The following is a 15,277-nucleotide window of genomic DNA, read 5'->3' as shown; positions in this document are numbered from 1 at the left end:
CCATCAGGACAAGTTTCAATAATGAACTCATTGGAGTAGAGGGAGGGTAGAGAGTTGAAAGCCTGGGATACAAGGCTTCAGCAGGGCAGAGACACTTAGGGTCTGTTTTAAGAGACTTCTGCTGGGATAGTATTGAGCCTGGGAACAGGTTTGTGGTCATAATGGGAGGGAGCTGTCCACCCTGTTGCTCCCTATTTTAACAAATGATACCTCCTAACTAAACTTAGTTGTTTTTGCTGATTGAAGGAATACTTGATTATTATCAGCTCTGCTCTGTAAATTCTGATGTCATATGGCAAAACTCCAGCTGCCCAAACCAGCTAATAGCCAGGGTCCTTAAGTGGGTGTTAGCAAATCTCATTAATTAAGGTCCTGAGTATGGAAAACTGAAAGTTATATTATTAAATGATCTATACAAAGAAAATATATCATATACATACATATAATTATATTCATATATGGCATACAATAATGATGATGTGATTCTCTATTATCATATATATTACATAGAATCATATGTATTATATATGTGTGTTGTGCATGTATAACATATAGAATAATTATATGTTGTATATTACATAAAACTGTATATTATATCTTTATATGTGACATACCCATACAATACATGGCACACATATATAATATATACATATCAATTTATCTATTTTGATGTTCGCATCCTTTAACTCCCTTCTTTCCCTGACTTAGTGATTGATCAATAAACATTTATTAAGCACCTGCTTTGTGCCAAGCACTGGGAATATGATGACAAAAAATGAAAATTTGAGAGAGTTTATATTTCATTGAGGAAGAAAAACTAAAAGGATTTTTAAAAATAGATGTCAGCAGCTCTAGGAAGGCAGAGACTGCTTTCCATTTTGGCATGGTGTCTTCCATATGGTAGGTGCTTAATAAATGCTTGTTGGATTGGATCAGGACTTGCAGCAGTGCTAAATCTGACTGTTAGAAGCTCTTACCTCAGCCCCCCACACAGACTGAGACTGGCAATGGAATCCTTCTCATTCAGAATATGACCTTGGTAATGGCAGTGTTCCTGGAGAGGAGAGAAATGCAGTAGGTTGTGAATGAACAGTTTTCCTTGCAGGAAACCACAAAGGTGCATGGGTGGCCCATGCTTCTGTCTTTATCTTAGCACACAAGCTTGACTCTTGGCCCTCAAGATACCAACTGACATCCTCACCATTGCTTTCTGTATCTCCCACTTAAGTGAAAGTCTGCCTCCCATGCCCATGGGGGCCATAGAAGATTTCTCAGAATGCTTCAGCTCAGAATGACTGGGTGCATTCACATTTATTGTTGATGTCCCAAAACTACAATGAATTATTTCAATAAAGAACACTGGTGGTAGGAGGATCTGAGTTTAAATCTGGCCTCAGACACTTAACACTTACTAGATGTGTGACCCTGGGTAAGTCACTTAACCCCAATTGCCTCTCAAATAAAAACGAAGAGAAAAGAAAACTCATGTTAAGGATATAAGATTTTTGAACTAGACCTTTTTGAGCTGGCCTTAAGAAACACTAGCGTTTAGTGGACAGAGAACTAGTTTGGAAGTCAGAAACACCAGAGTCCAAGTCCTACTTCTGACAGAAATTGAAAGTGTGATCCTGGACAAATCCCTCTCACTCCTTTGGGCAGCTCCTTTCAACCATAAACTACAGGCAAGGTTCCAGCCTACACTGATTGAAACAATTTCTTCATCTCTGCCAAAGAATTGCCATGTCCAGTTCCTATCCGTACAACTAGATCTTTGAGGATATTTTGTCCAACCCCTTAGTTTTACAGATGAGAAAACTGAGATCCGAAGAGGTTAAGTGACATATTCAAGGTCTCATAGGTCAAAGGATCATAGTTTTAGTGCTAGTAAGAATCTCTGAGGTTCAATCCCCATCATATTACAAAGGCGAAAACTGAGGTAGAAAAGAAAGATGTGACTTACCCAAGATGATAAGTATCTGAGTCATGATTTGAAATCAATTCTTTTGGGACCTTTTGGGTTTAACTATCACCTGGTGACATTCCACTATAGACCCCTACTCTCAGTTCTGCCCCCTAGCTTCATGGTTCTCCAAGACCATCCTGGTCTCCTTGAAAGGCTCAGTCTGAGGGAGATTCTCAGGGCTGTAACAAACATACAACTTCAACAGGAAAATGTGCACTTTTGGTCAGGTTTTCCAAAAGTTGGCCTCTATAAATTAAAGTGCATAATCAGTGAATATTGTGGAATCCATTTCTGTATCCCGTACTCCTCAAAGTCCCACCACCCTGCCCCCTTCCTAGGCTACTGTCCCCCTTCCTTCTTCTCTACTCACCATATGTAACAAACTCTTAGTCTGGGGTCAGGATCCACATTTAGAACTTTCTACACTGTGTTCAGCGTAGAAATAATAACAATAGTAACATTTTACTCAGCCTAGGTGACCTCTCTTCATGGGACCCCAAGACCATAGAAAGTAAGGATTGCTTGATTTGTTTTCAGTTGTCCTCCCATCATTTGTCAGAATGCTTAACATACAGTGGGTGCTTTGGAAATGCTTGTTGACTTTTGACTGACAGAGCCATTGGAATATGGAGAGCAAAATGAAATGACTCCTTCTGCATCCTTTTATTCCTGGAGAGTGGTTTTTAAAGTCCCATGACTGGGCTATAAGAGACGTTACATTGAGAATGATGACTTGATTCTATGAAGTGTTCATTTTTGGTTCCCTGCCCCCTCCTCTCTTGGTCAGGATTGATTAGGTGAGACTAGAAGAAGGCTGAGAAGCCCCAAGCCCAACCGCCTCATTAAAAAAAGTCAAATGTAATAAGAATTTATTGTCACCATAGATCTGACCATGTCTTCCTTGCTCAAGAAACTTCCTTATTGTTTTAGGGCAAAACACAAATGGCAGTAAACTTTGACTTTGACAGTATACATAGGATTGTCAGTAAAGGACAGTGAATGCCAGAATTGAAGCAGATACACCCTCATAGCTACCGTGGTGTGAGGACTTCTGGTGATCTTCTTGCCATCAGATGAGTAATATGTTTCTGTATAGTCTGGAGATAGGAGGTCACTGGGAAGAAAAAGAAGCCGGCAGTGACTCGTGAGATAGCCAAAACCAGGGTCAACCAAGGAAAACCTGTTCCTTGACTTGACTCTAATGTCGTTCACAGAATCACAGAATCTGAGAGTTGGATGGGAATCAAGTGGTCAGCTAGTCCAGTCCTCACCCAAAGGAAGAATGCCAGCTGCTATCCAGCACAGAATTGAGTTTGAGTTTTAGACTTCAAATCCCACCCCTCCATTCATTATTTTCTTTGAATCTTAGAACCCTCCATCCACCACATTGAACTCTGAATTTCTGTTCCTTAGAGATGCTGTCTTGCTCATATTCTCTCTTTAATATATCTTCCATCTTACTTCTTTTGCTTCTATCAACAGCTGCTGACCATTTCATTTCCAGTCCGTGACTTTTTCTATGCATCATCTATATGACTTTGAAATGAATATGACTAAAGCACAAGCCCAACCAAGCCCCTCTCATTATCAAAGTTTCATTAGATTCTTATTACCTTAAGGATAAAATGTAAACTCCTCTGCGGGGCATTTAAATATCCTTCAAAATCTGGCTACAATTGATCTTTCTAGACTGCTTTCACATTGCTTCCCCTAATGCACTAGATTGCTTACGAACTTCCATATGTGATCTATATCCTACCTCCCTCTGTCTCCATGACTTTTCAAAGACTGTACAAGTCAGCCATGCCTACAATGCACACTCCCCTAGCTTTTAGCTTCTGAAGTCCCCAGCTCCGTCTGATGCATTGTTCAGGGGTACTCTTCTATGGGAGGACATGTTGGATCCTCTGACTTGTCACTTATGCCCCAGTCACAGAAATATCTCATTTTTCTTACTAATTCCTCTCATTTAAGGTTTTTATTTTTTAGACAAAGAAACCCCATTGGCTCCAAGCCAAAACTACCATTCTCCAAACCATATCAATGACAACTGAGTCTGGGAATGAACCCAATTGCATCTCCCCCATTCCCGCTTCTCTTCCCTTTTCTTACAAATTCTTTTTTTCATGACCTAGGTTCCTTTAGTTCCAGTCTCCAATCAAATGTCTACAATAATTAAAATAAGAAGAAATTGAAATCTATATATTATTTCAAAGTTTACAAAACATATATTATCCTTTCAGAGCCCTCCAGTATATCTCAGATACAGATACTATATCTATATATTTTTTCCGTTTTATAGACAAAGAAACTGAAAGTCAGAGAGGTTGTGACTTTCCCATTGCAATATAGCTAGTAAGAGAGAGTGATGAGATTTGAACCCAGATCTTCCGGACTCTAGCAAAATACCAAAACTTCCATCAGGGCCATCCTCCTTTTCTGCTACTCTAAGGCTAATGGCTCTTCAGGGATCTCCAAGTCCTCATTTCTCCTCGGAAAAAGATCAACATGAAAAATAAAAGTGAAGGCAGATTTCACATTCATTCTACATTAGTTCCTCCACCTTCAGTTTGAAGGGGTGTGTTCTGAAATCCAAAATGGACTTATTACTTAACAGGATCAAGTCAGACAACATGACTCACTTGTTTTGGTGTAGTTGAAAGATCACATTTTCACCATTTAATGTAATTTGATATTGTACTTCAGGTTCATATTTTTCCTGGAAAAAAACAAAAAGTCACTGAAGCACTTTTATTAGCACTTAGCACTTTTTTGTGTGTCTTCTAGGTTGATTAGTGAGATTCAAAACTGGAATAGACTTCAGAAAACAATCAGTTAATCAACGTTCAGCCTATTTTGAGGAAGGATATAATTTAATCAGCTTGGCAAATTCCCGGTTTAGATTTCTTATGCAGATCACAACCCATTAATAACTTAGTACATAAGCTTAGAGAAGGGGGTTTTAAAGTGATATCCACAGATGGGTTCTGTGAACTTGGATGGGAAAAGTGAATATTTGTTGACTTACTGAAAACTGTATTTAAATGTAATTGGTATGATAAGAGATTTTCAGTATTGTCACCATTTCATTAAGACATCTAGTCATTTCAACTGGTCAGTCTGTGAAATCAAACTGAGATATTAATTACAGCCTTGGGGCCATCATTAGGCTCTATCTTAATCTGTCTGTTCACAAGATTCCAGTTTGAGATATCAGCTTTATCTCTGGTATTGGCTGGTCAGTTTATTATTTTACCCAGTATTGATATTTCCCTTCTGCTATTATTTCTTTGAAGTTTAAGCCTTTCTCTTTTCCTTTCCCTTCATTAAAAATTCCAGTTGTATCCATTCTGACTCATCAGATATGAGTCCTAAAAATCTTACTCATAACCGATTGGTTTTTTTACACCACAGTACTGTTCTCCAAGCATAAAATGAACTGATTATTAAAATGTCTCTCTGTGTTGATAAGTATGACTGTCAGCTATATCTAGGAAAAAAATCTCTTTATATGTATAGTATATATATATATATATATGCATATATATACACACATATACAGTGTGTGTATGTATATTTGTATATATATATATATATATATATATATATATATATATATATATATATATATATATATATAATTTATGTGTGTGTATAATATTGATTTCCTTTAAGGTTCCATATATTTTATTTTATACATTCAAAAATTTTGTGAATAGGGCATCTGTAGCATTCACCAACTGTCAAAGGGATCTATATATGAAATAAAAGATTACAAGCCCTTGTTCTGGGGCATTATCTGAGAGAGTAAATGACTTGACCAAGGTCAATTGGATAATAAGTGTCAGAAGTGAGATTTGAACCCAGATTTTCTTGGCCTTTCCAGCATTATATTCCCTATCCCAAGTTGTTTCCATAACTCTTATTGCACCTTATAAATTTTATGTTTTTAAATAGATTGGAAATGGAATTCAAGGCAACCAGTGAAGTGAATTTATGGAGATTGGGGAGGACCAAATGCAAAAGATTAAAGTTAATTGTACGTCCTTTGAAGAATGGCTAGATAAACCTGGGGGGCAGTATTGCGCACAGCTCTAGACATAGGATTACTCATGGAAAGTGTGTTATAACATAACTATATATCTATCTATATAGATAGATATATAGTTATATATATATATGTAGATATGTATAGATACATTCATATATCTATACATATACACATACATATATGTAACTTATAACCATGAATGTGCTATAACATATTCACACTTGGACAATTCCTCATAGGGTTGATCAGTGCAATTAGGTACCACCTAATGCTTAGGCACCTACCCCAAATGAAGAAATAACACATCAAAGGAGGTAAACACTTCCTGGGCAAGTCAAGACCCTTTTGTGGGGGAGTGTATTACAGTATTGGCCCTGTAAAGTCAGGATGACCTAAGTTCTAATCCTTTCTCAATAACTTAGCAGTTATGTGACCCTGGGAAAACTTCTTAGCTTCTCTCAGCCTTATATTCCTTATCTGTGAAATGGAAATAATTATAGCACCTATCTCACAGGCCTGCAGTAAGCACAAAATGAGACAGTGGATATAAAACAGGTTGTAAAGGTGGACAAGCTAGATCAATGCAAGGTAATGTTGTTTGACATTTTATGGTGTCTGCTCACTTTGTGGGTGTGGACTCCAGTGAGATCAGGCAGCACAAAAAAGTTGGGCATTTAGGACCCAGGGATCCAACTGTGAGATTTTATCCATTCCAGAAAATTTGATGGGGGAGGAGTTATGTTTTCCAGTTTTCAGGTTGAGATGAGTACCCCAGAGGAGCATCTCCAAGTGGTTACCTCTTTGCCATCAGGCTCCGTTGAGTTCTCTTGGATCTGTCTTTTTTGCATGACATGTAGTTTTTGAGGATAAACTACTTCATATTGTTTGAATTCCTGTGGTTCATTTAAAATCATCGCTAGAAAGGAAGGAGAGACATTGAATTAAGGATGTGGTGACCAACTTCCTCCTGAAGGCTGGGAAAATGATCTGAATAGCCCTTGAAAATTACAGATATTTTCAGATCCTTTCTCTCATCTAATCTTTTCAAAGAATCTCAAACTTTCAGGCAGAAGAAGCCTCAAAAATCATATAATCTAATCTCTACTGAAATGGTGAACATGCTCAAGTATGCGTGCATCAAGATTTGATGACCTTTATAGATCAGAAATGCAAAGAGATGAGGAGTCTTTTATTATTCTTGTAGGTCAAATCATTTTGGAATTCTTTTCATTGAGTCTCAGTCTCTTCCTAGCTTAGTAGGGTGATTGGTTTACGGGAATAATTGGGATGAAAATAGATTTAAGCCACCTGGCACCTACTAAGCATCTACTATTCTCTGGGCACTATGGTAAATGATGGAAAAAATAAAACAGTTTCCTTATACCCTAAACTATTTATAATAGTTCTTTTTAGTAGCACTAATTTTCACCTTTTATTATGTCTCTGTAGCATTTAACATTGTGGATCACCTTCTCTTGAATAATTGAATAACTAATGTTTCACAAGTCTCTGCCCTAGCCTCTCTTCCTCTCTCTTATCTCTCTTTGGGATTGCATTAGCTCCCACAAGATCTGATAATCATCTCCATGCAGATGTTTCTGAGATCTGTCCCTAACCTCTCTCCTTAACTATAGTCATACAACACTAATTGTACTTAGGATATCTCAAACTCAGCAAGCTCAAAATAGAACTCACTACTTCCCCCAAAATGACATCTTTTTTCCAACATCATTCTCTCTGAAACTCTGGCTCAAAAGCTTGGTGTCATCCCTGAGTCCTCCCGCACAGTCTACAAATAGCCTATCTGGTGATGACTTGTCCTTTCTTCATAGCATCTCATGTAGATGCCCCCCTCTTCTCTCCTACATCTCAATCACAATGCAGTTTTAAGCTTTCATTATTTCATTCCTGCATGACTACAACATGCTGATAGCTTGCTTCTGTCTCAAGTCTCTGACTCGCTTGAATCCACCATCCACCCAGCTGTCAAGATGTTTTTTTCTCAAATGAGGGCCTTATGTCACCCACTTCCTGATGAGCTCCCTCAGTTTTCTAATACTTTCAGGATCGTAAGTATATTTATTTTCTCTTTTTGATGTTAAAAATTCTTCATAACTTGTCCCCAGCTCTCTCTTCCTATGATACACTACATGACCTTTTTTCAGTTCCTCAAAGCCAACCTTCCATCTCGAGCCACTGTGTCTGCATTGGCTGCCCTCCATGCCCATAATGCTCTACTTCCTCATCTCCATCTCTTGTTTTACTTGGATTCTTTTAAGTTCTTGTTATTCAGCCATTTTTTTCAGTCATGTTTTATTCTTTGTGACTCCATTTGAAGTTTTCTTGACAAAGATATGGAGTAGCTGGCCATTTGCTTCTCCAGCTCATTTTTGTAGATGAGGAAACTGAGGCAAACAGGGTAAAGTGCCGGAGGTCAGGTTTGAACTCAGGTCTTTCTGACTCCAAGCCTGTCACTCTATGCACTGTGCCACCTGCCCCCCCACGCCTTTAAGAATCACATCAAAATCTGTCTTCTAAAGGAGGACTCTTCCTCTACTCAGCAGGCAATTCTTTCCCTTCTGAAATTACTTTCCTATCTACAAGAATCACTTCCCTCTTTTGGTTCAATGTAGCTTCCTAATTCAAGCTCAAAGCTTTCATCCTCTATCTTTCCTTGGCAAACATGACAAATACTTTACTCATCACATCCAAATGGCATTTTGATGTGATTAGAGAAAGATTCCACGAGGTGACAGGTATTTTGTTGGTAGAACTATTTGAATTTTTTCCACAAGAATGGTGTCAGCAATTTGATGTCACCTGTGAATATCATGTGTATAATGAACGATAGGCATTTGGTAACAGCCTATTCTGTTTCAGGCCCAAAGTACATGAAGCCATCAAAAGAAAAAATCCTGACCCTGAAGGAGCTTGTTCTACTCCAGAGAGTGGGCAAAGTTTACCCAAATAAAGACAGATAACGTGCCTGAGGATTTCCTGGAAACTTCTGAGTATTCCAGTGACATAGTAACTCAACCCTTACCTTCCTGACTGCTTTTGACATCTGCCTAGCACTAAAGGCACTTGTCCAGTGGGCATGACAATGACAATTTTGAATTTTATCTTGGTTATGCCAGTCATAAAACTCCTACCTCATCAGTACATTTGGCTTCAGGGATGACTGTGATTAAAGGGTAGAGCTCCTCCTCAAACTCACACTTAAGAAAGGCATCCAGGCTAGCTATCTCTTCACTTCCCACCTGGCTGCTCTCCTTTGGCCTTCTCCAACATGTCCCTGCCCTGGGTATCTTTTCACACCCTCCCTTTTCAACTTCCTTGTATATGTTGCCTTCCCCCATTGGATCGTAAGCTCTCTGAGAGTGATGTTTAACACTGTGCCTGGAATTCCTTAATAAATCTTTCTTTTTTTTGGCTGACAGTGGTAGAAGAATGACCTGTTATATCTATTAAAAAGACGGACTATTTCCATCTGGCTCTCTCTTCATGAAACCCTACAACTTTGTGTGAAGGGTGGCAGATTGGCTGACCCTTTCCAGTAAGGCATTTTGTTGACTGTTGCCACATGGCAACTCCACTAAAGAAGCTTCTGTGTCCAGTCCTCTGGCTGCATTTTCTGTTCTCAATTTCCTTTTCTGAGTAGATGACTGATCATCTACCTTGAGGTGGACATGTCCAACCTTGGAAGTGACTTTGTGAGCAGAGGTCTTTAGGTGTTGGCTCCTTATAAAAATCTGAGTGAAAGCAAAATCAGAGTTCACTCGTTATGGAAGAAGGTCCTCAACAATAGGTAGAGACCAAGCCCTTGCTTGATTTGATAGAAGATGAAGATTTTGAAGGAGACAGAGCAAAACTGAGGAGAAATATAAAATACCTCATAAGCAGTCTTGCAAACAGCTTTATGTTATGTTGAGGTTAAAGTATCAGCTTCCCTTTGGATTATTAGTTGTTACTGAGTTCCATTTTATATCATTCTTTCAATGCACATTGTGAATCTCTGATGTTTAGTATTTATTTTGTGTATGCGTACTGAAATACTTGTCCCATAATCTGTTCATGCATAACTTCATACTGCATATTGAGAATCTTTCTACTCCACTGTTTGGGAAAACACAGACACAAACCCAAACAAGAATAATAAAAATAAAGAGGGAACGTAGTCTAGCCTCTCCTCCTATCAAAGGCCAGGCTCCCTTAGGAATAAACCTACCCTGGATCATAGGCCTGAGGCTGGAGCAGAGAGGACCTTTAGGCAGAGGGAGTGGACACAGTACCTCCCACACCCTTCACTGATTTCCTATTTAAAAAATTATAAATATGACATGGCATAATACAATGGAATACAATACAATACATTGTATCATGAAAGGTTATTTTTGACATGATATGGCATGACATAATATAACACAACACAACATAACATAGTAAAACATACTATACTATACTAAACTAAACTAAATTATACTGTACTATACTATACTGTACTATATACTGTACTATGATATGATATAATATAATACACATTATAACAATGCAATATAAGATAATATAACATAACATAACAATATAATATAATACAATTAATATAATCTAATTTAGTACCAGCAGCTAGAACCTCCAATTCTCCTCCAGGCTAAGCAAATTCAGATGCTTCAAGCAATCCTCATATAGCAAGGATCCAAGGACTTAGGAGGTCATGATTGCCTCCTCCTTGCTCTTTAACTCCTCTGTCTCCCCCTCACACTACAACACGAAACTAGGCGGCACAGTGGATAGAGTACTGGTCCTAGAGTCAGGAAGACTTGTCTTCCTAACTTGAAATCTGGCCTCAGACACTTAACGAGCAGTGTGACCTTGGGCAAATCACTTAACCCTATTTGCCTCAATTTCTTCAACTGTAAAAGGAGCTGGAGAAGGACAGAGCAACCCATCCCAATATTCCTAAGAAAACCCAATTTGTTTCATTAAAGGTTGGATACAACTGAGCACCAAAGTTGTTGTTTTTTCTTAAATTTTGGCACCAAGAGTTGAACACAATACCCCACACCAATCAGGGCAGTTGGACAGAGACTTTTATATCCTGACTCTTTTTTATGCAGCCTAAAATTCCATTAGTTTAGTTTTGTTTTGCTGTTTAACTACCACATTATACTACTGACTTATATTTCAGTCCACTAAAACTTTCAGATCTTTTTGGAAAAAACAAAAGCAGCTGTGTCACTTTGCTGCCCCCCATCCATACTTGTGAAATTGATTCTTTACAGCCATATGCAAAACTTTCTATTTGTCCTTATTAAAATTTATCTTCTTATTTCCAGGCCAGGACTTTTCTTCTAACTAGGCTAGCAGACACCTCAGTAGGCTTACCTTGAGTATGCACCATGAGTCCCAATGCAGAAAGCAGAAGGCCTAGAGCCATGGTGGCTAAGGCTGAGAAGTATGGCCTGCTCTCACAAATGTTGCAACCTCTAGAGCACCTTCACTTTATATCTTTCTAGCTCCTCCTCCTAAACCCAAAAGTTCAACTCAAGGTCTCCTTCTCAGTTCTTAAATGCCGCTGAGTTTCGTAATGGAGTCCTTTAGCGGGTTTCACCTCAGATGCTGCTTTGACAAGCCCTTATACCATTCGGCTAAGTCATCTGTTAGTTGATGACTGTCCTGTGCTTATCTTTGCTAGGGCTGATCTTTTCACTCACCATCTGGCCCCTTTCAGGGATTCTCTGAAGTTGACATCTGCCATCCCTATCTATGTTTACATCTCCCTAGCCAGGAATGGCCACAGAGTTGCTCTGCTAACTTTTCAAGAACATGGAGTGGCAATATTTCTTCTCTGCTTGTACACTTATCGATGACCCAGATTGTTTGGAGCAGAGGGAGGGTTAGGGCTCCTCAGGGATAAAATACTTGTGGTAAGAGATTATAGTTACTTCATGACTCCCATTCCATTCCTCAGTTTAGCTCGCATAGCTCATTTGTATATTTGATGGAACATTTACATTTTGGCTGTGTCTTATTTATTCCAGATGGATCGGGAAACAAATGAACTCCCCCCAAATATTCCCACAGTTCTCATACTCATGCTTGGATTCATATAAACTGACATGTGCTGAGGGCTTTCCAGAGCCTCACAAAATGATTTAAGATTCCATAGAATCGTTGAATCTCAGAGTGAGAAGGGAGCTAGAACAAGTAGAGGAACAGGACCAGTGACTTCATTGGTCTAGGGAACTCCTAGGTAATATATAATATGAACATATAAAATACATACAGAGTACAATGAAGAAGCTTACAAGTGGACGGTGCTCATAGCTGGGGGACCAGGAAAGGATCCTTGTAGAATGTAGCACTTTTCACCAAAAATTCCAAGGGAGTAGACAAGTGCGGAGAAAGCTCCAGGGATGGAGGGACAGCAGATGTAAATTAATAGAGATGGGAGACAGAGATTCTGTGTGAGCAATTCAGTGTTAACCACTATGGATGGACAGTTATATATCATTTGATACAACCTGTATCTGAATCTCCTCTAAAGTATTCTCATACTAGTGGTTGTGCAAACTCTAACTGAAAACCTCCAAAACCTCTGCTTGTGCCTGGCAAATGGTGAATGATTTATAAATGTTTCTCAATTTTACTTGGCTCTGGAAGCAGCTTATTCCTAAGTGAGACAACTCTGCTAGGAAGATTTTCTTACAGAAAACCTAAATCTACCTTTCTGGAATTTGGATATCCATTATTCCTATTTCTGCCCTCGAAGGCTAAGTGGAATTAGGTTAGCTCTTTCCCACTGCACAGACTTTCATGTCCTTGAAGATGGCGGTCATTTGCTCTACCCTTTCCTTCTCTAACACTCCCCAGGTTAGCCACATCCTTCCTAAAATATGATACCCAGAACTGAACAAAATCCTCCAAATGCTTTTGTAAATGAAATTATTTTCTCCCAATGGCCTCTCCCACCTTAACCTTTACAATCCTTTCTGTTGTTCTTCACATATGTTACCCCTCTCCCAATTTCATGCCTTTGCCCTAGCTGATCCCCAAGCTTAGAATTCTGTCCCTCCTACTTGCTTCTGAGTCTTTCTCTAGGATTCAACTCAAATTCCAACTTCTCTTAGAGGCTTTTCCCCATCCCAGCCTCTTCTTGTGCTTTCCTTCTGAGATCATCTCCACTTTATGCTGTATATGTGTGTGAATATTCTTGTCTATATGTTATCTCCTCCATTAGACTGGGAACCCCTTGAAGGTAGGGACAGATTTTCCCTTTGTTGTATTAGTTACATTCCCAGTGCTTAGTACAGGAACTGGTACATAGTAAACCCTTAATAAATGCTTGTTGAGTAGCAACTCTCTGCTGGTCAAATTGCTAAATTTATCCTGGCCTTTACATTTTTTCTCCCATCTTTGACTTCCTGTCTTTTTAGAAAGCATAATTATTAGAAAGTTACTTCTTACAAGACTGCCTTCAAGCAGTTTATATTCTATGTTTGTTTATATGTGCATGTCGGTATGTTTTTAAGTGTGTATGTGTGTGTATGTATCTGTGTAGGTGTTGATACATTATATAACAGATTTGTACAATACAAGGTATAATAACATGAGGAGTTCATCAGTTGGGGAATGGCTGAGCAATTTATGGCAAGTGTAGGTAATGAAATAACATTTTCCCACAACAAAGGATGAAGAGGGTATTTTCAGAGAACTCTGGGATGTAAACATAGATAGGGATGGCAGATGTCAACTTCAGAGAATCCCTGAAAGGGGCCAGATGGCAAGTGAAAAGATCAGCTTCAGCAAACATAAGCATAGGACAGCCATCAACTAACAAATGACAAAGCCCAACAGTATAAGGACTTGTCAAAGCAGCATCTGAGGTGACTCCAGAGATGGGTTTCATTCTTGGAAATGAATCTCTGGAGGCAGCTGCCAAGTTTATGTTGTGGTAACATTGGTGGTTTTTATGGTTGCTTATAGGATCTTTGCTGAACACATATCATTGTCACTTGATTTTATAGCCCTTCTAAATCACTGTGTGTTTGTATATTTTATTGAACTGTATTCCTGGAAGGAACATCATGAAACACAACACTCCCTTGGATCAGAGTTGGTGAAAAAAAGAAGTGTTTATTCCAAGAAAACAGTATGCTGAGTGCAGCTGACTCTCCTAAATAATGGGATACTCCTGCTTGCTATTCCCAACTGACAACCCCAGAGAATGATGGGGCAGGTACATTGCCTTGGGAAAGTGCTACCAAGCAAGAGAATAGCCCAAGTGCAAGCAGTAAGAATAAGAAGTCAAACGATCACCTAACCCACTCACTGGATAATCAGAGATTGGTCTCATTTTGGAAGTTCAACTTCATAGAATTATAATCTCAGAGAAAGGAGGGATCATCATGTCTAGCATCATGTTTAACTCCTCACCTGAAGCATAAATTCTAGCATTAGTAAGAGCTAAATCATTCTGTTGCTTCATTGCTTACAATGTTCCCCCAAAGTTTGCATCCAATCTTCTTAAAGAGTTCCAGTGACTGGGAAGTCATTTTCTATATAATTTGTCCATTCTAGGGCCATACAGCTCTGAGTAAGAGAATGTGATGTTAAACTATAGTATGCTTACTCTATCACTTCAAACCTTTGGTCCTGATTATACACTCTGAAAACCAGAGTATCCAGTAACTCTCTGTGCAATGGACAAACCTTCAACTCAGATTGTCATCGTGTTTTCTTGTAAGCTTCCCTTCTTGAGGCTGAACATGTCTAGTCCCTTCAATTGGCTGTCTAACAAAATTGTTTTTGTTCCCACATGTAGGTCTCAATGATAAATATCACAATATTTGTATCAAGACATATAAGATAATACATAGATTGATTGGTTGGTCATTGTGTTTCTTTCTTGGAGAAGACCAAAATGACATCACTATATAGGGTCAAGACACAATATGTCTGATTATGGCTGATCAGACCAATACTAGCTTAAAGGCTCTACCACACTCTGGACACAGATTTTCTATAGATCATACACACACATATGTGTGTATGTGTATAGATGTGTATGTATGTGTATGTGTATATGTGTACATATATGTGTGTGTATACACACATGTATACACACATACACACGTGTATGCATAGGTATGTATGTGTGTATATGTATGCATATATCTATATAGATATATAAATATAGAGATAAACTCTGTCTCTTTTTATCCCCAGAATAGTCCTTTATTATACCTCTCATTTTATAAATG

General features: G+C 38.6%; 1 protein-coding gene across 4 annotated transcripts in view; it reads right to left on the bottom strand.

The window, feature by feature from the left end:
* Positions 1-15,277, bottom strand: part of ADAMDEC1 (ADAM like decysin 1) — a 35,960-nt gene that overhangs the window by 19,590 nt on the left and 1,093 nt on the right. The window contains exons 2-6 of one of the 4 annotated variants that reach the window (XM_072636302.1): positions 12,323-12,477; positions 6,812-6,930; positions 4,606-4,682; positions 2,999-3,077; positions 978-1,054 (exon numbers count right to left, since the gene is read on the bottom strand). In XM_072636302.1, coding sequence (XP_072492403.1) covers positions 978-1,054; positions 2,999-3,077; positions 4,606-4,682; positions 6,812-6,928 — 350 coding nt within the window. In that variant the 5' untranslated portion in view covers positions 6,929-6,930; positions 12,323-12,477. Of the gene's footprint in view, positions 1-977; positions 1,055-2,998; positions 3,078-4,605; positions 4,683-6,811; positions 6,931-11,399; positions 11,671-12,322; positions 12,478-15,277 lie in introns of those variants that run through there. The other 3 variants (XM_072636381.1, XM_072636231.1, XM_072636145.1) reach the window with 3 other exon arrangements.

The sequence above is a fragment of the Notamacropus eugenii genome, chromosome 1 (assembly GCF_028372415.1).
Source record: "Notamacropus eugenii isolate mMacEug1 chromosome 1, mMacEug1.pri_v2, whole genome shotgun sequence".
NCBI classification, from domain to species: Eukaryota; Metazoa; Chordata; class Mammalia; order Diprotodontia; family Macropodidae; genus Notamacropus; species Notamacropus eugenii.
Note: the sequence above shows the minus strand (reverse complement) of the source record. Positions and strands in the feature narration are given on the sequence as shown.